Source organism: Myodes glareolus, chromosome 3 (genome assembly GCF_982192425.1).
Source record: "Myodes glareolus chromosome 3, mMyoGla1.1, whole genome shotgun sequence".
Classification (NCBI taxonomy): domain Eukaryota; kingdom Metazoa; phylum Chordata; class Mammalia; order Rodentia; family Cricetidae; genus Myodes; species Myodes glareolus.
In genome coordinates, this window is record NC_142028.1 from 58605620 (window position 1) to 58631117 (window position 25498).

At 44.3% G+C, this 25498-nt stretch overlaps 1 protein-coding gene across 1 annotated transcript in view; it reads left to right on the forward strand.

Annotated features, from left to right (window-relative positions):
- Positions 1–1123: 1123 nt before the first annotated feature.
- Prickle2 (prickle planar cell polarity protein 2) overlaps positions 1124–25498 on the forward strand; it is a 341424-nt gene continuing 317049 nt past the window's right edge. Inside the window, exons 1-2 of the mRNA XM_085686745.2 lie at positions 1124–1249; positions 1919–2004. Coding sequence (XP_085542871.1) covers positions 1208–1249; positions 1919–2004 — 128 coding nt within the window. The 5' untranslated portion in view covers positions 1124–1207. The remainder of the gene's footprint in view (positions 1250–1918; positions 2005–25498) is intronic.

The following is a 25498-nucleotide window of genomic DNA, read 5'->3' on the forward strand; positions in this document are numbered from 1 at the left end:
TTTAATTGGGGTGGCTACAGTTTCAGAAGCTTAGTCCACAGTTATCACGACAGGACATGGTGACATGCAGGCAGATATGGTGCTGGAGAAGGAGCTGAGAGTCCTACATTTTGGTCCACAGGCAACAGGAAGTGCACTGAGACACTGAGCATATCTTGAGCACAGAAGACCTCAAAGCCTGTCCCCACAGTGACACACTTCATCCAACAAGGCCACACCTTCTCCAACAAAGCCATGCGTCCTAACAGTGCCACTCCCAATGAGCTTATGGAGGTCAACTATAACTCAGGAGGCAGAGGCAGACCAATACCTGTGACTTCAAGACCAGTGTCTTCTACATAGGCTAGCCAGGGCTACATAACGATACTTATATGTGTGTGTGTATACATATATATGCATTTATATTAGACACCCATATTGATTAGACATACAAGTTTAACAAATGTTGAGAGGTCACTAATACACAGTGGAAGAAAAGGTGGAATGAAGTATGTGGTGTCTTACTCTACATAATACAATTAACGTGCATTCAATGAACACTTACTGTATTCCAGACTCTGTACATTTAGGGGCATCTTCTGTCCAACTCTTCTTTTCTCTAAGTCATCTACCAACCTTAATGAATGTTAATTCGATTTCAAGGAAAGCTTTAAGGGGTCATGAGGCTATTCTGTATCATGATTGTGGTGATGGTTGCCTGCGTGTTAGGAATTTGTCAAAAAGGCCAGAGCTATGCACTAAATAGATTAACTTTACTCCATGTCACTTAAATCTTAAAGTAAAAAAAAAAAAATTAAAAAAAAAATCACTCATCTCTGCAGCTCCACCCGACATCTGTGAAGTGCCCCTGCCCCCTAACTTCGGGGACCAGGGTGAGCGGAAGAGCTTTTAGGGGCTAGGCCAGCCAAAGAGTTCTCCCCAGAGGGCAAGGAAGCAGGAGAAAGGAGAAAGTGGCCTCAGCTGGTGCCAGAGAGGATGGGACTGGCTGGGGGAGGGCGGGGAACACGCGGAGAGGGGAGGGACCAGCAGGCCGGGAGCGAGCTGCAGAGGGAAGGGAGGAGGGGAGACGTGCTCTCCCGAACCAGCCGGGACAGCTAGGCGGAGACCGCCCGGCTGACGACCGCGCCGGCACAGGCCACCCTCCCTCCCGGTGGCTGCGGCACGGACACATCCAACCGGCAGCGCTGCGTGCGGGAAGCGCCCGGCCATGTTCAGCCGGAGCTCACGGAAGAGACTGTCCCACCGCTCGGTGAGTGTCCTCCACCCGAGCGGGGCCGCCCGCCCGGTCCCCACCGCCGGCAGCCAGCGCCCGGGCCCAGCCCCTCTCCGCCCCGCGGCCGCGCACCTGTGGCCCCAGGTAAGCTGGTCCCGCGGGCGCGCGAGGGGCTGGGTCCTACTCCAGGCCAGGCAACAGTGCCACCAGGGACCTGGACCCTAAATGCCATAGTTCGGGGGCGCCGGAGGTGAACCTTCTTCTTTATCCTGTCTCTTAAGGAAAATGGGAACCCCAGCGCCCAGACCGGACCTGGGACTGGCTTTTGGATGTCCCCACTACCGGCTTCCTAGGAGCCCCAGCTTAGTCCAGGGCAGCCACCAGGTGGTCCCCGCAACTCCAGGGAACAGAAAGGTCTTGCTTTTGTTTCTTAGAAACCAGTGACCAAGGTGTCTGGGGGAGACAAAGCCCCAGCCAAGCCATTTCTTGATGATTCTGTGCCTGTGCGCTAGAGACAGCCCACCTGGGACCACACGCCCTTCTCCAGGTGGGAGAATCTGTTCCCAAGTCCCCAACATCAGAAAACAGTTGAGACCAATCTCAGAGGCAGGGTGGGAGGGGCAGGCCTCCCCGCCTAGGATACAAGTGGGGCTTTGAAGGAAGCCCTGGTGGTGGACATGCTTGTGTTGTCTTTTTGTTTTGAAGTTGACCGGACTGGGTCGGATTGAGAGAGGCCAGCCATGTAACGCCTGTGGTGACCAGTGCCCTGGGTTCGCCTTGCATCAATGGAGGTAGGATGGTCTTAAGTGCACCACACTCTAAGGAGGAAAAGAAATACACGTTCCCCCCCCCCCCCCTTTTTAAGTCTATCCTGTAAGTCACATGGAAAGAATGCAAACACTGTTCCTTTAAGAGCCCAGCTACATCTGCTACAAATATTGAAGGTGGAAGTGGTGGCCAGACACCAGAGGATGCAGGAGATGCATTTTCCTGATGCCAGAGCTTTACGTGGGAAGTGTCTAGGTAACTCAGCCCCAAACAATTCAAACCTGGAGTCTTAACGGTGTTGCCAGGCACCATGGTACAGCGAGTGGAGGATTGCCTAAACTAACTGGTGTTTTCCAATTGTGCTTTCAGCTGAGCCCTTGTAACTCTGGGTCCCAACCACAAATCCACCACTGCCTGCCTGTGCTGTGTCAACCCTCTTCCCGGGGCCAGATGTTTCTTATTAATGTGCCTTGAATGTTGATTTTCAGGCAGCCTCAGCTGGCTTGCAATGATTTTGTTTGGGAGTGGAGGGATTTGGGTACCCTCCCACCGCATCGGATGGGTAGGGCAGTGGTTGGGAAAAGTTGGGGTGTGGTGTTTACAGACTCTGCTTGGTGATCGAAAGCTGAGTCCTCTTCCCTGGCATCTCCATGGAAAGGAAAAAGTGAGGACAGCAGATAGTTGACTGGTGTCGTTGCTGGATAAAGCGACCCCCTACCACTCACAGTTCCTTTGAAGAAGATGGTTTAGCACACAAAGGAGGAAGGTTATCTCTGCCCCTTGCCACCTTTGCACATCTCTGGTTTCCTACAACCATGGCATCTGCTGGGCACCCGACGTTAAGGAAATCCCCAGCTGGTTTCTTCAGAGATGAAGTGCTTTTGTTCCCACCTCGGATGAGTCTGGCAAGCTCTCTGCCTTTGTTTCAGGACACTGAGCACAGACTTGGGGCTTTCAAGCATTTAACGACCAGTGTGGCAGAGTCAAGCAGCGACCTTATAAATATGTAGGTTGGGGACATAGGGGTCTATCAGCAGCACCAGTGCTGTCTTCAGGTAGGTGTGGCATCTGTGGGCAGACCCTGTGGATAGACCCTGGGGTATCTCAGGTAATGAAAGTGGGTTGCACATGCGCTGGGTACTGAAACCTCGTTTCACAAAATTCAGCGTGAGCGAGAATAGCTTGTGGCTTCTCTTGATCCACTGGCAATGTAATGGAAGTGATGAACAGGGCAGGTGGTTTGCAGCTTCCCTGTCTTCCTTTGCCGACAGGTTGCTTTCTGACCAGAGGCCAGGTGGCCAATGGCTCTGTGAGGGTGTATGACTTACCTTGTTCTCAAGCCATGTGACCTCTGAACGTTTGATCCCTAGGGGTCCATAGTTCCCCGTTTCTCTACTTGTTAAGATGGGGGTGACAAGGATGCTTATCTGGGGATTATATGAGATGTTGAAAAGTATTGTTTGTTTATTCCCAGGCCCAGAGGAAATATACCCCGATTTCGTTGTTCCCAGCTTCCTGCCATGGGCTGCTCAGGGGGAGATGTAGCTCATTTGTTTGAGGATGCTGGATGACCGGGGTCACTTTGACCTTCATGATCATGGTTCTTAGAACGTTACAGTTGATTTTGTGATGGGAAAACAAGGGGTTTATTTTCAGCCCGTGAAGGAAAAGAGACCTTTTCATCAAACTGAGGGATTTTTCACATGGAAGCAATTTCCCCCCTAGCACCAGCAAAAAGACATCCCTTTGTGCCCTGAATAGGGTTTTATGGTGTTTCCTCCTGTCCTGGACAGGAAGCTGCTTGGCTGACCTTTTGCCTGATCGTTTTTGGGTTCTAGTAATCTTTGTAGTCTTCCTTAAACGACCTTGTTACCGTCGTTTACTGGGAAGCCCTAAGTCGATGGTGGACACTGATGCCCATGTAGGAAGGAGGGCTGGAGTGTCAGGCACTGGGAGTTTGTTTTTGTCCTGACCCAAGGAGAACGCACATCCCTTTCCCCAGATTCCAGGTCTTATTGCTGTGACAAACTGTATGGCAAAAGTAACTTAAGGAAGGGACAGGGTTCTTTGGTTTTTTGGCTGTAACCTGAAGGCAGTCGCTGGTGATGGAAAGAACACAAGGGTAGAAGCTTGAGTCGCCTAGTCACATCGTCGCCACAATCAGGAAGCAGAGAAAGCTGACTGCTGGCACTCTGGCCTGTGGGATGGTGTCTCCCATATTCAGCATGGGTCTCTCCTCCTCGGTTATACTTCTCTGGAAAGAGTCTCGTAGATATACTTAGAGATGCATTTCCTAGGTGACTCTAAGTCCAGCCAACTTGACAATGAAGACTAGCCATTACAGCAGCAGCAGCAACAACAACAACCCTAAGACCTTCTCATGTGACTTCAACACTTTCCTGGTCTGTGTGCATCCAGCTTGATCCTCCTCCTTCCCTCTGCCCACCTGGGCAGCTCTTTGGAATAATGTAGCATGAAGATACCGCCTCCCAGTCTAAAGAGCCGTGAGATCTAGGAAGGAAGCACAATGGAAACAAACTGCCTTCTTCTGGCATTGTGCTCAGACCTGGAGCTTTGAAGTACACCCAAAACTTAGCTGGCATTTGTTCTGTGACTAGCTCTGTGACCTTGGACTCTCTTTCCTGTCCCGCTGGAAGACTCTACAGAGCAAGTATTTGGATGGCTGTCATACGCCAGGTGCTCTGGTGGTGGTGGGCCACTCAACAAGAGACAGACCATCAGGAAGGCATAAAGAATTAAATCCTAGATAGGGCGGTTCATGCAACGACATTTGGGTGGAGAGATTGGAACTGGTAAGAAAACTGTCATTCCAGCTCCTGGAAGCTAGTTAGGAATGTACAGTCTGGATCCCATCCCCGGATGACCCACTGAGTCTATCTTGAGCGGGAGGAGCCTGGTACTGGCTGACTTGCATGTCCATTTACATCAAGAGGCACCCGGTGAATGGCAACATTGTTCCCCTCACTTTGGGTCTTGCCATGAAGCAGGGAAAGATGTCTGTGAAAGACTGTGGGTCTTGTCAAAGCTATTGGATTGTGTTACATGGACTTTGCTGAGGGATGGGACACTCCCATTTTTATTGTTCCGTTTTCCTTTAGGCAGACAATGTGGATATTTTCTAAATTTCTATTAAAGATAGGGGTTATGTGGGTCTTTGGGAAACAGGACCCACAATCCTCGCACTTTGTATGGAACAGCTGGAAGCAGGTAACCTAGTGAGGAGAAAGCATCGTCTCATGGTAGCTTAGTGAACACTGTCACAGCTTTCAGGCGGCAGAGAAGATGATTCTTAGGGGGAGAGTGGAGGAAGGTAGCTTCATGCACTGTGGCTGGGTGCTTAGTACTCTGCTGCAGGTGGGCTACTGGGAGCCAGTTATGCTTGCAGGTTTGCAACTAGTCTTTGGGTAGGGCATGGGGATTTGCACATGAAAGTTTAGTCTCTGCACTTTCATATCCTAGTGGATAATGGTAACAGCAGTGGCTGATCTCCATCATGGAAGACCTGCAATAATAACAAGATAGGCTGATTGGTGGGTCTCAGGCTCCCGGGTACAGCACATTGTTTTAGCCAAGCTTGCCAAACCTTGTGAGGTAGGTGTTATTTTGTTGGTAAGGAAATCCAAACTCCCAGCTGCTACATCACTTAGCCATGACCCCTGGGCTACCAAGGATTATGCTCATCCCCTGTGACTTGTGTGCCTCTTGCCTTAGTCTAAAGCAGTGGCCACAACCCAAAGGCTCAAATCACTCAGCAGTTACTGGGTTCTGTTTGCTGAGCTTGGCATATTAAACAAGTAACCCCCCCCCCAATTACATTCTGGCCAGCTTTTCTACTTGACACAAACCAGTGACTCTTGATTGGTTTCCCTTTAGATGGGACTGACTCTGATTTACCTTAGTCTCCAGCATTCCAGTTAGTTCTAGGACCTCTTTGGAGTTACCCATTCAGTACTGGAAATCCCAAGCCACCACTCTCGTCTTTGCAAATAAGGACTGGGGAGAAAAAGCAATCTTCTCTATTACTAGCCACCCTGTGGAAAACAGTGGCATAACCAGACAAGGGTTCTGCGTCCCTTCTCCCAGGCTTGACAACTCTTGAATGTGGGTGTGACTACTCACTCCTTTAGTGGGAGGGAAACTGAGTCTCAGAGGTGTAGCAGGTGATCCTCCAAACCTGACTATAAATGTCTTCTGGAGCATGACATCTCAGATTTTATCTGCCTATAAAGGATTTTTATTGAAACTCAGGTTCTGGTTCTCTTGGTTTAAGGTAGGACCTGAGAGTTAGTGCTTCTGAGAAGTTCCATACTGCTGCTGCCCCCACGCCAGGGCCCATGCTGTGAGTTGCAAATATCTAGGCCATGACCAGAAAACTCTGACCTCTTGACCAATTCTAAGCCTCGGGTCTTTGGCATGATCGTAAATCAAAACTGGATTGTACAATTTTAAAGAGCAGAGGGAGTATTAAGAGAATAACCATCTACAATTTAGGGAAATAATCTGAAATTCAAATTTCTATATGTTTATATATGAATTTACTGAACAATGCCTAGCTCATCTGTCGATATCCCATCTTTTTTGTTTTGTGGGGTTGAGTAGCTGGGGATGAGACCATAGCCCTCATAGCCCAAACTGTTTAGTAGCTGACATTTTTTTTTCTTAACAGAAAACCAGTGCTGGCCTCTAGTCTGGATTACTGTTTAGAGTGCATGCATGCCTAGTTTAGAAAGAAGTAATCTGAGAGTCTTTGGAGTCAGGGTCATAAAGGCATTTCCCTCCTAGCCAGCTGAGAAGAGAGGTAAAGTAAAAGCAGTCAGAGAAGCAGGGCACAGACTACAGCTCTTCCTAAAGGGCCGTGGTAGACAGGGTTTGCAAGGTCAGATCGATGACCCTCCAGGGGCTTCTAAGCCCCTTGTAATCTCTTTAACATTGCAACTTTATGTATACATGTAGGTTCAATTTGAACAGGAAGAGGTGGACTTTTACAACAGCCTCCTGGAGTCCCATTTTCATGAGCAGCTGACAGGGGCAGCCCACAGCAGGGCTGGTCTGGCGAGGCTATTATAATTATGTAGAACAGTTAGTCTCTGGATAAGGGAGGCTTTTTCAGGCGCGTGCTTTGGCTGGACCATGGTTACTCCAGAGGCACTGGCCTTGTTGGGGGCAGGCAGCCATGCCCGTGCCTTGAAAAGCATCCTTTCTTAGTTGCCTTGGCGACTCTGGGCTGTTAACTGCGGCCATAATTTGGGGTAAAGCTGGCCGGGTTTCCTTTAATGGATTGTGATTTGGCTACAGAGTAGTTTTCCACCTATTGTGCTGTCTCAGTCAATGAGTTTGCCAAGAAAAGGGAGAATGTGTCTGCGTATGAGCTAGACAGACCGATAGACAGACAGACAGACTGGCTTAGACACTTATACCTGGGATCATCTTCTAGGCAGGACTAAGAAAGTTGCCAATTATATGATTTGCATTTGATAAAATATATGATAGAATTTGAGTCCTTTAGTAGGGGTTTCTCAAGAAAAAAACTCAGTCCATTTCAATATATTTGACATCTCTTATTTGGAAATAGATATTGGTGTTATGAAAGGAATTAAAATCTCTCTTTCACAAACATACATATGTGCAGCAGGCCACTGAAGAGGAAAGCTGCTGCTGTGGGTCAGAGCCTGCTACCTGTTTTGTGCCTACTAGCAAGGATGGTTTTCATAGTTTTGAATGCTTGTATTTTTAAATGATTTTTTAAAAATCAAAAGATGACATACATTTTATGGCACATGAAATTATTTGGAAGTTCTATTTTGGAAGCCTGTAAATCAAGTTTATTGGCAGCCAGCCCCACCCATTCTTTTGATGACATTGAAGGCTGATAGTGATTTACATCAAGACAGGCCTTATGTCCTGTAGATTGAAAGTGCTTACCTCCTGGACCTGTTCAGAGCCAGTTTCTCAACTGCTAAGCTAGAACTATGTATTAATTATGGTTTAGTATCTATTTCTCAAATTCAGTCATGTCATTTTTATTAACATTTATATGGAAAATATACATTCTTTGTACTATTTAGTGCTTGCTTTTTTTCATGCTTAGAAGTAATCTGTGGATATTTTCCACATTCGTCTATACAGGGTGCAAAGATCTAATACGTTCCTTGCTCTCCAGCCTTCATTGTATACAGAGCATCCAGAGTCCGAGATTTCATGGTCATGTTGTTTGTTTCCACTGCTTCACATGGAGGTCACACCGTCACTGTCCCCATGCCCGTGCTTTTCCACTTCTATATTTCTGTCACATAACTGGCACTGCTGGGTCAGAGGATATGGATGTGAAGAATTTTAAAAAACACTCGTCAACTTCTCCTGACAACTGCCATCCTAACTCTTTTAAAAGCCCAAGAGTGTTCGCATGCTCGCCGTGCTGAGACATCTCAGCTTGTACAGCAACCTGATAATTAATCCTTGCTTAATTGCCCCAAGTGACAGTGTGTGCCTGACGCACAGTGAGAAAACACAGGCCATCAGTGTCAGCCATCTACTTTCCACAACATATTTTAATTTGTCTTTAATCTGGCATGCGATGCCCACACTCTGTTGAGCGGCTTTGCTCACCCCAGGGCCTCTGTGGTTTACGTTGGCAGGAGGAAGGAGAACCGAATACATTTGCTATCTTACTGTCTTTTAAAGGCTCAAAGGTTAGCCTTTAACCTTGCCAGGAATGAGTACCTCAGAGGGATTCCCCTGTGGAGAGAGGGAACATAGCCTACTGGGAATCATTCCCACCTCCCTCAGCTTCTTGAGATCAAAGGTTTTCTATCTCGCCGCATATGGGACAGTAATAGGTGTAGTCTCTGGCGGCAAATGTGTGGTTCTAGCCACTGCGTTTCTTGGAGGCTTGTAAAGACTTACCTTGGAGTGTTAAAGTGGAGTGGCTAAAGGGGCAGACTTAGCTGGTTGTCGGCATGCTGTCTTCGTGTGTACGCATGTGTGTGGAGGCCACCGCTTTATTTTTTGAGACAATCTGTCACTCACTGGGGCCTGGGTGTGAGTCTCAGGGGACCCCCCCCTCCAGCTCCCACCTCCCCAGAGCAGACTACAGATGTGTGTGCCGTCACACCCAGCTTTTTCTTGGGTTCTGTGGATGTCATTTAGTTTCTCATGCTTTTGTAGCAAGCACTACCCAGTCCCTAAACAGTCACCTTGGCTCTGCTTTTGAGGCTACACTGCCCTGAGCAAGGGACATAACCTTTCTGTACCCAGCTTTCTCAGTGAAATGGAGGTGTTATGGTTTGTCTGGTGGGCGGTTGTAGGATTAATGGGATGAAACATAGATGCTTCCCCCGTGCCTTCGCTGAAGCCTGGGTTGCATGAATGCATTGGCTTCAATAACAGTCAATGGAAACAGGGCTATTTGAGGAGCTAAAAGTTCTGGGTTCAAGGCCCGAGAAACTGTAGGTTATAAGACAGATTTAAAAATAGCTACTCGCCCAGGGACTGAAGCCTGTCAGTCTCAGTGGGAATGATGATTCTCCTCTTAGAGTCAGAGAAATAATATAGTGCTCTCTCTTACCTTAGCTGATATTAACAGAATGAGATCTCACGGGAGGGTGGGTGGAGTTAGATCCTTACACTATGTGGACTCTCAATGACAGGTTTGTACACACCATGTGGAAACAAACGTTTTTTGTTAGAATTATACCCTCATAATCTCCAACCGAGAACAGGGTGTTTAAGGTGTTCATAAAAAGTTTGCAAAGTCCAAGAGGAAGGTAACTTTCAAACTCGGCCTCTAGGGGCCTCTTGTAAGCATCCTGCCTCACCAGCTACACTATGAAAACTGAGGTTCACAGTCTGTTTCTCCTTGGCCCACCTGATAATAGTCACTGAGTCTGTGGCCTCCTGCCTTGCTAAGAGTTTCCATTTACATGAGCACTAGTCTTTAATCCAAAGATCCCTCTTATATGGCAGAACATCTAAGGAGAACATTTATTCAATATCTGAACCTGAGAGCATGTCTTGGAACCTCTTAAAGCACGATCTGTGTTTGTATCTTGTTAGCATTATACAGGGTTTAACTCTTGAATTGGTTGACATTTGATAATGGGGGCAAACATGATTTTTTTGCCATCTTGAGATAACTGAAACTATTTGCCAACTCTTGTCTTACAGTTCTTTTAGATGGAGCATGCATGTCCAGTGGGCACAGTTGCTACCCTTTGTCGTATTCTCATACTTGCTTGTTCATACTGACGGCTAGTCTCAGTACACAACTGCTTTGTAGCTACAGATTTGAAAGAAACCATGGCCAGAAGGATGGCAGGAATGTTAAGTCACTGCTTGGCAGGAACAGCCATGCAAAACAAGACATCTAGGCAACAAAATCCTCCATGTCTGGGGGATGCTGTGGGCATAGAACTAACATGATGGAGACCTTATGTGTGCCTGGTGTCTGACATGCATCACTTTCAAGTCATTCTTCAAACGGTATTTTGAGATGTGTCTTTGGCCCTCCATTTTTCAAATGTAAGCGAGCAGGGAGACGATGTAACCAGATAGCAAAGTCTCGCTCACACGGACGGCAAGTCACAGGTCTTTGGGGCTCAAGGTACCAAGTTGTTCAAGACGTGTTTAGTTATAATGTTTTGATTTTCAGTGTCAATATGAAACAGCGCCGTGGCGTAACTAGTCTTCCACATTCGATGGCTTGGGGATGGAATCTGCTTCATGTCTGTAAATGAACGCAGTATCTGAAGAACTCTGGATTAGCTGCCGTATGTGAGACTTGGGCCATTCACGTGAAACGCCTATCAAATTGAAGGGGATGGTGATTGTTAGAAAGGGTTTCTGAAGGCTGCCTCCTAGAGTCCCAGCTCTGTGGAAGGAGGGATTATAGCTTGACCAGATCTGTGAGTATTAAAGGGCGCTTCATTCAAGTTGTTGATAGCTTGGGTTTTGGTTGAGCAGACTGGAGGGGTTGAGGAGGAAATGTCTTTAAGAAGATCATCATAAGGGCCTGGGGAGCTGGGTCAGTGAATAAAGGACTTGCCTGCCATACAGGTGTGAGGATCCCTTGAAACCGCGGAGAAGCTGGAGGATACCTTCAGCTAGGACCCATAATGTCAGCCCACTTACGGTGAGATAAGAGAGACAAGAATTTCTAGCCCAGCTGTGAATAATGAGAGACCCTGGCCAAGACCAGATGAAAGACAGGGACTAGTACCATAGGTTGTTCCTTTGACTGCTACATGCATGTGTGGCGCGTGCTCACCACTCTGACACATGAACATACACATATACATACTACGGAAACCACATACAGAAAAATCAACAAAGCTTGTGATCATTTGCATGTTTCCTGAAGGAAATTCCCCCACCAAAGGGACCAGCCAACAGAGAACTCATAGTATGCCTTCGACGACCAGCTTGAAGCTAGCATAACAGCATGTCATGGGACCATTTTTCATTCTTTAGACTTGGGTTTTTGAATGTGTGGCTTGACACTTTAGAGACCCAGGTGTCTCCGTGGCAAAATGAATGCAATGGTGAACAGTGAAAGGCTTGAATGTGGGCATTATGAGATTTTATGTTTATTAAAGGATGAGGTGATACAGAATTGGCCTAGGCATTGACTCATTATGTGCATGTATAACATGGGAACGCATTCTCCAGCTTCAAATGCTAAGGAGCCAGGCCTCAGGGGGAACTTATTAAAAGAATGCAAGTGTTTTCTCTTTTTCAGTGGCTCCACAACATTGTCTCGATGACATAATTTTCCAAGCCTTTTGCTTTACAGTCGGGCACCCAGGATTTTCTTTCTCATTTGTATCTTTGATGACTTGGGTTTTGAAGCTTTCCCAGCAACTTCTAGAGTTGTTTTCAAATCTCTGTGCCTGGCTCCTTTTAATATTTCTGAATCCCAAGATTAGAGGCAGTGGATGAACTGGAGAATGCCCATGCATGCTTTCTCTTGGGCTTGGAATTGATAGTCCTATAAAGGACACAGTGGTTTTCTTGTGTTCTAGAGATGGAAGAACAATAGCTATGTCCTGGGATCTGGGGTTATTTTTACAGTTCATGTGAAAACATTTCCCGCAGACTCATGTGTCTAAATGAGCCTATCTCAGGTACTAACTACTTGGGGAAGTTGTAGAATGCTGGGATATAAGGTCCAGACATGATCTTGAGAAACATCAGTCCTGTTTTTGTTTTTTGTTTTTCGTTTTTGTTTGTTTTTGGTCCTGTATAATTCTTAATCTGTCAAGTTGTGAACACACCATAGGCACCACTATGAGTGTCCACTGTCACACACAGAACAGACCCTTCTCCACCATGACAGACGCCCCCTGTAAACTACAAACTCCTCTCTTTTAATTGCTTTTGTGGGATGGTTTGTCACAATGTCAAGAAAAGTAACTACTATGGAATTTAATTTTTAACATAGTAGATAACAACATTTAAAGGTAGAGTCATCTCTTAATTTAATTGTGGCTGAATTGCCAGATAGCTTGTGTGTAGTCCAGACAATTTTGAAAATTCAACAAATTAATTTATGAATCAAAGAAAAGAATGAGTATAACTCTACCACCTAGAAATGTGTGGTTCTAGCATGAAGGTGTGATTTTCTTCTAGTCTGTTACCTTTGCATCCAGCTTCCCATAGCTGTAAGACTTCCCTAGAGCTTCTGAAACACATTCCGAAATGACTTCCTGAAGGCAACAGAAGCCTCCGTGTCTTCTGAAGTTAGAGAACTCCAGAATCAAAGTGTCAGTGGAGTGTGTCCTCCCTGGAGACTATGACAAATCTGGTCCATGCCCCTCATTGTGCCTGGTTTGTGGGTCCACCACTCCATTACCCCTCCATCATCATCATGACTTTCTTCCTGCTTGATGTGTCCACTAAGGATTTATCTGGTGCAGGAGAATTGTCTGTATTCTGTCAATCATGTATTTTAATAAAATGCTGAATGGCCAGGCAGGAAGTATAGGCGGGTCAACCAGACAGGAAGTAGAGGCGGGGTGATGAGAATAGGAATATTCTGGGAAGCAGGAAGCTCCCTCTGCCATTGCTGCCCACACCACCAAAGAAGCAACATGTGAGCTGACAGCTAAAAAAGGTACAAAGCCATATGGCTAACATAGATCAGAATAATAGGTTAATGTAAACTATAAGAGCTAATAAGTAGCCAGAGCTAAGGGCCAATCAGTTTATAATCCTATGGAGTCCTGTGTGATTTTCCTTGGGAGTTGCCGACTCTGGGGTACCGGGTGGGACAGAAACCCCAACAAGCCAGCCCCCATGTTACATTTATCTTTGGATTGAGAACCACCTTAATCCAGAATGATCTCATCTCAATTCTCAATTACATCTGCAAAGATTGTATTCTTTTAGAGTAAAGGAAACCCGTCAAGTTCATCCTGACAGGTGTATCTTTTGAGGGTCTCTGTATTGAGGCCAATATAATAGTCGTGGAAAAAATTTTGTGATACCTTTTTTAATATACAAATTTTTAATAAACTACTTAAGTAAATTTAGGAGTATAATTGCCTAGAAGTAATAAAAGTGATAAAACAATTTTCAGCACTGTTGTATTATTTTCTCTCATATATTGTATCCTGGCAACTGCAGTTTCTCTTCCGCCTATTCCTCTAAATCCCTCCTCCCACTTCTTTGCTCAGATCAACTCCTCTGTTTTTCATACAAAAAAAAAAAGAGCAGACCTCCCAGGGGTATCCACCTACCATGACCTAACAAATTGCAATAAGATGAGACACAAACCCTCATACCAAGGCTGGAAGAGGCAATCCAATAGGAGGAAAAGGGTCCCAAGCACAGGCAAAAGAGTAAGAGACTCCGCCACACACAACGCCTACTTTTGGAATCCCATAAGAACATCAAACTGTACAACCATAGGTATATGCAGAGTACTAGGTCAGACCCATGCAGGTCCCCTGATTGTGGCTTCAGTCTCTGTGAGCCCCTATGAACTGTGCTTAATTGATTCTGTGGGCTGTGTTCTCATGGTATCTTTGATCCCTCTAACTCATACAATCCATCCTCCTCCTCTTCTGTGGGGTTTCCCTGGCTCCTAATATTTGACTGTGGGTCTCTGCATCTGTTCCCATCAGTTGCTGAAAGATGCCTCTCTGATGACAGTTGGGCTAGGCAACAATCTATGAGTATTACAGAGTATCGTTAGGAATCATTTAATTGACTTTTTTTTTGCCAGTTGTGTTTGGCTCTATCCTGCGTCTCTGGGGTGTCCTGCCACTGGTTCCTGGCCATCCAGGAAGTGTCAGGGGCGGGCTCCTTCTCATGATGTGGGCTTCATGTTGGATCAGTCATTGGTTGGCCACTCCCATAAGTTTTGCACCACCATTACCCCAGCCCATCTTGCAGGCAGGACAGATTATAGGTTGAAGATTTTGTGTCTGGGTTGATGTCCCAGTCCCACTGCTAGGGCTTTGCCTGGTTATAGAAAATGGCTCTATATCACCCATTATTAGGAGACCTCAGTGACATCAGTCTGGGCTCTGTACCCATCATTACCAGGAGACTTTAGTGATTACCTTCTCTTTTTTATTTTTTCAAAGAAGGAAATAAACTATCTTTTTATTTTACATACCAATTCCAGTTCCCACTCCCTCTCCTCCTCCTATTCCCCAGTGATTACCTTCTTATATATCCTGCCCAATATTGACTTTCTTAAAAAAAAAAAGAGGGAGAGATTTATTTTACATATATGCGTCTTTCCTTGCATGTGTGTATACGTACCACATATGTGCCTAATGCCATTGTGATGGTTTGAAAGAAAATTGCCCCCAAAGGTAATGGCACTATTAGGAGATGTGGCCTTGTTGTAGTAGGTATGGCCTTGTTGGAGGAAGTCTGTCACTGTGTAGGTGGGCTTTGAGGTCTCATATATGCTCAAGCCATACCCAGTGAGACAGTTCACTTCCTATTGTCTGTGCAAGATGTAAAACTCTCAGTAACCACATCTGCCTGCATGCCACCATGCCCCACCATTATAATGCACTGAGCCTCTGAAACTGTAAGCCACCCAATTAGATGTTTTCCTTTATAAGAGTTGCTGTGGTCATGGTGTCTCTACATAGCAGTAGAAACCCTAACTAAAATAGCCATGGAACCAGAAGTTAGTGTTGGAGCCCCTGGAAGTGGAGTTAAGGACAGTTATGAGCCACCATGTGGATGCTGTGTGCCAGACCCAGGCTCTCTGTAAACGTAACCAGTACTCTTAACCATCGAATCCTCTCTCTGGCCTCCAGTAATGACTTTCTAACTGTGTCGTTTGTAATACCACGTGGCTGCATGTAATAGCTGGGCCTTGACTTTGGAGCAATTTTGTGAGGAACCCACTTGACCTTTTTAAAGGCACAATTGAGGGCTTGCAGCAAGAAAGGATTGTTGAAGCTGCTATCAGTGGATGGAATTCTGCAGTGAAATTTGCAGCTCATATTGATGAGGTCTGAATCATTTTATACACACACACACACACACACACACACACACACACACACGGTCACCCTACAGAGTTCTTGCATCCATGCGTCTTCTTTTAGTTTTCTTTTGAGCCTTGCCAGGAAAACATGTAGGAAATGAACTAGTAGTGTGTGGGGAGTTATTTGTGAAAAGAGCATCTGACCTTTTGATCTTTTAAGGAAGGTCATATAATGAATTCACTTTCAAAGGAGAGAAAATAGTCTGTCTTAGAAAAGGAAATGTTTAATAATCCTGGATATGAATACCATTCCTCCCAATCCTGCTGGAGCCGGATTAGTCCCCACAAACTCCACTTGGTAAAGAGAACCAGGAGAAGTAGAACATTGATGCTCCCTCCCAGGTGTCCCATTTCAACCCTGTGAAGGGATCTAGGTTTACTAGAGTAACTCATCTAAGGGAAAATGAAAGCAAACAGTGGTTTTTTTTTCTATGTTGTGTTCATTAGCTTATAGCTATCATTAATTGAACATTTACAATATGCCAGGAGTACTATAGGAAGCATATTCCTTGCTTATTTGGAAGCATATTCCAAATAAGAGAAGTCTCTTATTTGGTAATAATAACTATTTTTTTAATATTTATTTATTTGTTTATTATGTATACAGTATTCTGTCTGTAGGCCAGAAGAGGACACCAGGCTTCATTACAGATGGTTGTGAGCCACCATGTGGTTGCTGGGAATTGAACTCAGGACCTTTGGAAGAGCAGGCAATGCTCTTAACTGCTGAGCCATCTCTCCAGCCCCAATAACTATTATTTTTATTTGAGACAGGGTCTCCCTTGTAGCTTAGGCTGGCCTTGACCTCGAAGCCTTCTCAGTAGCTTCCCAAGTGCTGAGATCAGAGGTGTCACCACCAAACCCAGTCTCTTCAGTCAGGCTTCAAACCACTTACAAGGCAGATAGCATTGCCTTTGCTTCCCACGGAAACTGAGCTGCTCTGCTGCAGGTCTTGGCCTTAGAGCAAGTGTTACCAACATTGATATTATATGTCTTTTGGCTCTTATTGAAGTCTGGACCCTTAATCTGTATGCACCCCTCAGGCTCTGGAGGGCTGGTGTAGACTTTAAAACACTAGAATATTCTGGGGCTTGCACATCAACCTCACGGTGTCCATTTATTTCGTTTTACTTGGGACTTATAATTGGAAAGTTCTCAGGAACTGGTAGTCTGGGAATGTGGTTGGAAACTTGTGAGGCTCAAATGTAGCCCAGTCTTCCAGGATTTGATAACCATGTCAAGAACACCAGAAGAACATACAAACACATGTGCGTGGCTTAAATAATTTAAACATCAGTTTAGTCCAGCTGCCCAATACCTTGCATTATTCACAGACTTCTACTGCCTGTTAAAGGAATTAGGGTGGGGGCTAGCAAGGAGATTGAATTAGAGGGAGTCATTCCCTCCCTCTCTTTGTTCCTCCCTCCCTCTTACCCCCATCCCAACCTTGGACAGGCTCTCCCTGTGTAGTCTATCTGGCCGTTTGAGTGCAGGGATAACAGACATGTACCAAACCTGGCCCTGGGTTTTCGTTTCTCACCATCTCCTTTCCTATCATTTGCAGTTTGTGGACTTAGTGGTCTAAATCATGGGTCGGATGCAGACTTGCACAAGCCACGGTTATCATATCTCCATGAAAATGATCAAATATAAATGAGACAGCCTACGGCAGTGGCTTATAACCTGTGGCTCATGGCCTCTTTGGGGGTTGAACTAAGACCTTCAGAAAATGCAGGTATTATCGTTATGAATCACAACAGTAGCAAAATTACAGTGATGAAGTAATAATGAAAATAACTTTATGGTTGGGGATCACCACACAGAAGGAACTGTATTAAAGGATCACAGCATTAGGAAGGTTGAGAACCACTGGTCTACTGGGTAGTAAAATGAACATCCTTAGAAATCCAAATATTATAGACCTGGACAGAAACAGATCCCTGTGACAGAGCCGAACACCTTGAAAACTAGACCCAAGCCTCTGGGAACTGTAGAAGTCGGGTGGTTTTTCAAAAGCAGTGATCAATTGATTTGATCGATGTTACTAGGAAAAACACTCAGTTTTCCCTCTGGCTTGGCATAAAAGAGATAAATCTAAAACTTAAAAAAAAAAAAAACCACAGGGCTGGAGAGATGGTACGGCGGTTAAGAGCACTGGCTGCTCTTCCGAGGTCCTGAGTTTAATTCCCAGCAACCACATGGTGGCTCACAGCCATCTCTAGTGGGATCTGACGCCCTCTTCTGACATAAAGGTGAACATGCAGATAGAGCACTCATATACATAAAATAAATAAATAAATCTTAAAATAAAAGCCTCATTTTTATCAAGGTCAGCTCTTACAGACTTGGGAGGAAAGGGCATATCTAAACATAGACATTTAGCTTCCTTCCTTCCCTCCCTGCCCTGGAGCCACACAGACAAAGCAGTAGGTGCTTTCTAGCCTCGGGCGTTGGCACATACTGGGGGCACCGCCTGGGTGTGCTTCTGTGGCTTGATCCTCTCTTACCCACCAGACCAGTCTGTTTGTTTCTTCTCTAGAATCGTTTTCCCAACTGATCTAAAATGAAACTCCAGTCCCTAAGCCCCCTTTCTCTTTCATGTTTTCATACTGTGTGCCCCACCTGAAATTAGATGTGAATGAATTATGTGCTTTTTGTTTGTCCCCGGGAATAGTTTAGCTTATGTAAGCATGCCAGTGCCACATGGTTATTATATTGCTTGCTGCTTTTGTTCAGTCCCCGACTCCTGGAGCAGTACCTGGTGCTTAGCAAAAATCCACTTCAGGTACATTGACTGACTGAATAAACAGGAGGGGGGCATGAAACTCAGCAGTCATAAAGGAAGGCATATTATTTTGTCATTAATAATTTAAAAAATACAGAAAAAGATTTACAGGCAGGAGAAAATTTGAACAAATTATTTGATTACTTGTACTATGCAGAGACAGTCTTTTTTTAATAAAAAAAAACCATTTCTTGCTAATGACAGAAATAAGCATGAGACAGTTTATTCTGAAACAAACAAACTCATTCTGGACAAGGGTCTCAGTGGGTGAATGTGAGAAAACCTTATTTGTTGTCTCGAGGGGAATGCGGCTGTTTCTCTTGTTTCTGTTAATTTGCACATCCAATACAAGCAGACTGTATCTGTCTCACGGTGAAGTCTGTCTCCAGTGAGCTCTGCCACCTCTTCTTGTAGAAATTGCTAAAATAGTAGATATCATGTAATGTGCTCAAGGTTAAGCTTGACTCATTTCTGTCAAGAGTTTAAGACCTCTTCTGGTACTGAAGGATTTGGAATTGCCCATAAGTATAACAAGATTGATAATTAGGATTCTGTGATCTAAGGGGTAGTAAGAAAGTAATGACAGAACTACCTTTCCAGTCCTCAAAACATCACCTTTGCATTTAGAGATCCATGGATTTGGGCACCCATGTGTGTGTGTGCGCGCGCGCGCGCGTGTGTGTGTGTGTGTTTATTTTTCTGTTTTTTTCCTTATCATGAGAAGTAGGAATGGGGCACCTGGCGTTTAGTAGGCTGAAACCAGTGGTACATTAAGCATCATGGAGTCCATGAGAAAATACCACGGAGGTGGAGGTGGTCCTGTTCCCAGTGATGAAGGGTGGGACGGAGTTGGAAGAAGCAGGTGCCCATGAATGAATACATGTTACCCATGTTTCTGAGGCTAGTAGATCTGGTAACCTCTCTGGGCCATGATCTTCTGCATTTACAACTAGGAAGAGGTGGTTGAATCAGAACAGTTCTGTCACCATGAACACTCTGTAAAGCACGTTCAGAAGTCTCTCTCCAGAGCTGTCTTTGGAATCTTCCCGTTGTGTACTGCACGAGTGGGTCTTCCTCCAGCCAAGTGTGCTTGGGCTGTTTGCTGCTGTGTTCCCAGTCACCTGTAGAAACCCAGGAAGCATGGGCACAAAACTAGCTATTCCTGGGGAAACTGAGTGGAGTGCTTGGGTATAACTAAAAAAGAATGTTAAAACCAGTGACATTAACATGTTGGAAACATAAAAGATTAGTAATAAAACAGACCGTGAAAGGATTTTTTTTGACAATGTCTTTAAATTCAGACACTACTCTTTAGAAAGAACAAAGTAAATCCTGAACTGAAATTTAAAAGATTTTTTATTATAGGTATGTTTTATTCAAGAAATAGAAGCTATTTGAATCTGTAAAAGCTATATTTAAAGTCCTTTACATGATTAGAATAAGTCTATAGTTATATATTTCAAGAAAAAGATCAAGATTGAAGATTTATATCCATGTGGGTTTTTTTTTTCTGTGTGTGTATTCCTTAATGTGATAATTATTGCTAGCTATCCCTAAATTCATAATTCCATCCTTTGGATTACATCCTTCCAAAAGAAAAACAAACAAAAGCAAAGAAGCATAACCCCTAGTGACTGTGTGTCATGTGACCCAAGAACAAAGATCGTGTTTCTAGTCCTCATCTCTCCTAGGACTTGCCCTTCAGTTAGGTTCTCGCCGGAGGGGAAGAAGAGAAAGCTGAGGATGTGCAGATATAGTTCCTGCGATGTGTGTATTATGGAAAGCAAGTGACCCTTTCTTTCCCAGCTCCCACCCGTCAGAACTTGGGTGAGACAGTTGAAGCTTATGTATCTGCAAAGAGGTGGAAACTCGATGTTGAGAAAGGCAGACAAAGTGTGTTTGTGACAACCAGAAAGATGCCGTACTAGCCTTGGGCTGCATAATTCTAGTCTACATTTACTTGGGGGAGAAATGAATTTCCATTTTGTTGAAGTCACTATGATTTTTGGTTTTACTTGTTTACAGCTAAATTTCATTCCAGCTGGATTCTTAAAACTTAACAAACCAACTGCAGATGCTGATTCTGCTAGACAAAGGCTTCCTTATAGCAGATACTGCCCCGGGGTTAAGAATTAAATTCAACTGCTCAGCAGAGTTGCCATACTGTCTTTTCTTTTGAAACAAAATATTTACCTTTCTTTTCAGTGTATGAGTTTTTTGCCTGCATGTATGTTTCTGATCTATATGTATGCAATGCCCATAGAGGTCAGAAGGAGGCATCGGATCTTCTTGAAACTGAAATTACAGAGAGTTGCTAGCTGCCATGTGGTTACTGGGAATTGAACCCAGGTCCACCGAAGAGCAGTGAGTGCTCTAAACCACTGAGCCATCTCTGTAGCCCAGAACTGTCTTTTCTAACTATATCTTCTGGGTTTTTAGTGCTTGGAAATCTAAAACCAACCTTTTATTTTATTTTTAGACATTCAAAAATATATTTTAATTAAAATGGAATTCCTTTTCTTCCTTCTTCCCCTCCCAGATAATCACCTTATAACCCCTTCCATACCACTAACTCAAGCTGATAGTACTTTTTCTTTGGTTATTATAGTAACATGTGTGTGTGTGTGTGTGTGTGTGTGTGTGTGTGTGTGTGTGTTTGCATGTAATACATGCATAAATATGTAATTTTGAAGCCTCGGCTAAGGACAAATGTCCTCTTGCAGATTATGGCATTGTCAGAACCCTTGGTTTTCATAAGTTGCTAGAGTAAATTTAATAAATTTGGATGTAGTAGGTATTAAGAGATGGCTTATTTTCATACTCAGTTTCTCTGGGACTGTGTGCTCTTATCTATCACGGACTAACCTGAACCATCTTAGGAATACCATCCTGTAACACAGGCTTCCATCATCTGAGGAAGTGCATCTGTTGCTGTAGACTGCATTTGGGAATGCTTACTTTAGGATTAGAGGGTATAGGATGAGTGAGCCCTGTGAATCCCTCTGATAGCCCCTATCGAGTTACCAGCCAGCTAAGCAGAGGGATCAAGTTCAGGTTACGTCTTTGGAGAGGAATGCCTGAGAGCTACAGTGTGAGTGTGTGTGAGGGATGAAACCCTACCGCCTTGTGTGTGTGTGTGTGTGTGTGTGTGTGTGTGTGTGTGTGTGTGTGCACCAGGGTGTGTGCCTTTTAACCTCCTAATTCAATAATCACCACCCAGAAGATGTTCTTGCTGGGAAGTCGGCTTTACTGCTTGTGACCTAAGATGATGTTGTGTGAAGTCTTTAAGCTTTATCTTTCTGGTGGTCCTTACCAGCTGGCTTCCTCCAAGAAGAGCATCAAATTGGTAATAAAGGCTTGAGAAAACGGGACTGGAGAGATGGCTCAAGACAAAAGCTCTCTCTCCGATTGAGTGCCAGCACCCACATGGCTGTCAAACTGTTTGTAGCTCCAGTTCCCAGGGGTCCAGCACATTCTTCTGACCTCAGAGGGTACTACGTATATACATGGTACACAGACATATATGCAATCAAAACACCCATACATGTAAAATAAAAAATTAAAAGTTTAAAACCAGAATATTGACTTACACGAAACTTGGTTAAAGAAATTTCTTGTGTGCTGCCCCTAGCCTCATATTCAATGAAATATGATTTAAAAGGTATAAGTTTCTATGTTTAAATGTAGTTGCATATTTTTTCTTAATGTACGTAGTTACACATATATATTCATACTAAGGTCAATGAGATTGTGTGTGTCTATGTTTATGTAGTGTTTGTGTCCGTGTCTATGTATGCATATATGCTTCTTAAAAATACAAATAATGTTAAACCATAGACTATTTATTTAGCAGTAGGTCATATAGTCATTTTGACTTCTGTAAACATAAAAATATTAAAATTTCTAAAAGACTGTATAATATCATTACACCATGTAGCTACACTGTATTTTTTTTTAACCAGTTCTCCGCTGATGGTCATTGTGAATGTCTACTTATTCTGAATGCTGTCTCAGCAATCATTTGGCTCTGTGTATCAATCTTCCTCTGAGGAGCGAAAAATGTCAACAGGATAAATTCCTACAAGGAAGGTGTTGGTTCAAGGAGGACATAACATTTTCCCTGAGTGGCTATTACTAAAAAGGGAAAAAATACCATTATTCCAAACATATGTAGACCTGTCAAATTGTATGAGGGAGAATGCTAGGTAATTCTAGATGTCTAAAAAGAACCTGACTTCGGTAAACTTTGAAATTCCATTAAAAAAAAACTTACTAACATTGTTCCTGTTGAATGTTATCCTGATAGTCTCCATGAGAACACAGCTTCTGCCCTAATGAAGACATGGATCCATGTGTGGACAGTCATCTGTTGCTAATATGTGTGATTATAGAACGCAGGCAGGTCAGAAGAGTCACTTGTTTCCTCACAGCATTTGGGGGAGGGAAGCGCATGACTAGAATTTGAGTCTATTCTGCCCCCCCCTTTTAATCCCTTTTCTCACTGGATCTGGATTTACACATTTGTGAAAGGCAAGGGGCTACATGGTTTAGGGAATAAGACATTTTTCCTTCATCCTTTCAGCCACACCTTCTAGAGCTATTTCTTCACAGTAAAGCTTGAACCTAGTTTGAAAAGTCACAGGTTCAACACCAAGTCTGGTAGTGCACCCCTTTAATTCCAGAACTCAGTACACAGAGGCAGGATGAAGGTCATTCTGAGGTCAGCCTGATCTATACAGTGAGCTTCATGTCAACCAGGACTATGTAGTAGGACTCTGCCTCAAACACACAAACAAACACAACCCCCTTCCAAATAACAGCAAAAACAAAGAAACCCACACACTCATCCCAAACAAAAGACAATCATGGGTTCTTGTGTCTGGAAACACCTCCTTTCCAGCCCTCAGTGTATCAATACCTGCGTCCAAACAAGCATGGATTCTTGGCTGAGTACTTTTGTTCACCTTGTATCTGCCCTTCCCACTTCTCCTTTCTCCCTTTAATCCATCTTCCACATGATAGTCAAATACAAAGAGAGAGTTCTATAAAATATTGAGCAGATGCAAAAATATCGATAAAATATGTATAACACACAGACAGTGGGCGTAAGTGAGCCTCCCGCTTGACTTTAGGAAAATGAGCCTTGTCATCCTATTTTCTGTTTACATTATTGCCTCCCCATCATGATACCACTCTCTTCAATTATGTTCTTATGATCTTTGCTTAATGCTTTTGTCAGAAACATGTTTCTCTGATAGTTGGCTTCTTTGTTTGTTCTTTAAAGGCACAGACAAGAGAGTGGCTCTGGCATATGGAGCCAGCAGCGGGTCTGCAGAGCCGTGGTGTATGAGTCTGTAGCTTTGCTAGATAAAGAAGCATTCTTTTCCAAAGACATTTGTTCATTTGTGCTCCCATTTGCAGAGAAGATCCTATTTGCTCCTTACCTTTCTCCTTGTTTAATCTTGTCACATCTCTACGCCCTCTTTTTACATGTCGTTTTCTCCTTCTCAAATATCCTTCCCCTACCTTTTCTATGTGAGCTTCTCATCTTACCCTCCAGGTTTGGGGCTAAACATCCCCTCAGAACCCCTTTTATATGCTGTGCTCTCCTTGCCCCAAGGCTCGAAGCTCCAGGGAGGTCTGTGCCCATGTCCCCTTGGTTCCCCACTCTAGTCTCCCGGTACACTACACCTAGACATGGTCAATGCTTAGAATCTAGTTGGCAAAATGAGTAAGTGGCTGTGAGTGAAGTTCTTTCTAGTCAGCAGTTCTAAGTTCAGTGATTATGAATTGGATAAAGATGTAAGAAAGTTAATGGAGTCCATTGCAATGCTCCTGACTGAGAAACTCTTAAGCAATCTGACTGGATTCATCATATGCATAAGGACATGAGATTTTAAGTCAATGACACAAGGATAGTGTGGGTCCTTTGCAGTGTTTTGTTACTGACTAAGCAAATATAGTGACCAAGCACTGAAAATCTCCTCCTACTCTGGGATTAGACGGTGCTCAACATAGTTCAGGAGATCTGGGGCTGGCTGGTTGTATGACTGCAGCAAGGGAGAGATGACACTGTAGAAGAAATCCGCTGCTGTCTAAATTGTTAGGGAGCGTGGGAGGGTAATGGGTTCTAGAAGCTTCTTTGTTGGTGGGCATTGGCTCCTAACTAGTGTTAAATTTTGGGGCATTCTGGAGGAATTGCCACATTACTGGGGAAATCATCAGAGTCTCCTCTTACTGTTTGGTTGCTGTGAAGAGACACCATGACCAAGGCAATTTATCAAAGTTAATTGATAATCACAGTTATCACAGTTAATTAGGGGCTTGCTTACCATCATCATCAAAGGGCTAGTCTATGACCATCATGGAGGAAAATGAAGTAACAGGCAGGCAGGCATGGTGCTGGAGCGGTAGCTAAGTGCTCGCATCTGATCGGTAAATTGTAGGCAGAGAAGGAGAATGGGCTGGCCTGAGATTTTTAAACTCTGAGTGGCATACCCACTCCAACAAGGCTACACCCCTCCAACAAGGCCACACCTCTTCATCATTTCTAAACACTTCATGACCTGGGAACAAAATATTCAAATATATGAGCATATGAGGACTATTCTCATTCAGACCACCACAGGTTCTTAATCTCATTAATAAAATAAGAAAGACTCCAATGACGCTTGAGGACGATTTTCTTAGTGCTTTGAAGAAAAACCCAAGGGTGGCAAGCTGCAAATCTTAGCAGCTGCTTAGAGGAGGAAGATGGAGAAGAAAAAGAGAACAAGCCTTTCCATTTGAGTTAGGCTGGCATGGACAACAGCCACATGGTCGATGAGCCCACATGGCAGGGAGGGGAGCTATCGAATCAGAAAAACCATATGTGGGCTCTGTCCAGCATCAGAAGGACAGAAGAGAAGAAAAAGGAGAAGTTGGCCTTTCAGAGTCAGGACTTTCCCCTCAACTCTCCTTCCAGGCACCGGCCAAGGCTTTCTTTTCTCTCTTCACCTGCTGTTAAGCAAACGGAGCCATCTATACACTTTTATGGCCATTAAGTAATCCCATGGGAGGGTATTCCCAGTGCTACACGTGACAGCTCCACTAGGTCTCAGAAAGACAGGCAGAACCAATAGAGCCTCCAGATAGTGCAGTAGCAACTACACATAGGGCAGGAATTCTGGGAAGGAGAAAAGGATCTCATTAAAGGGATAAT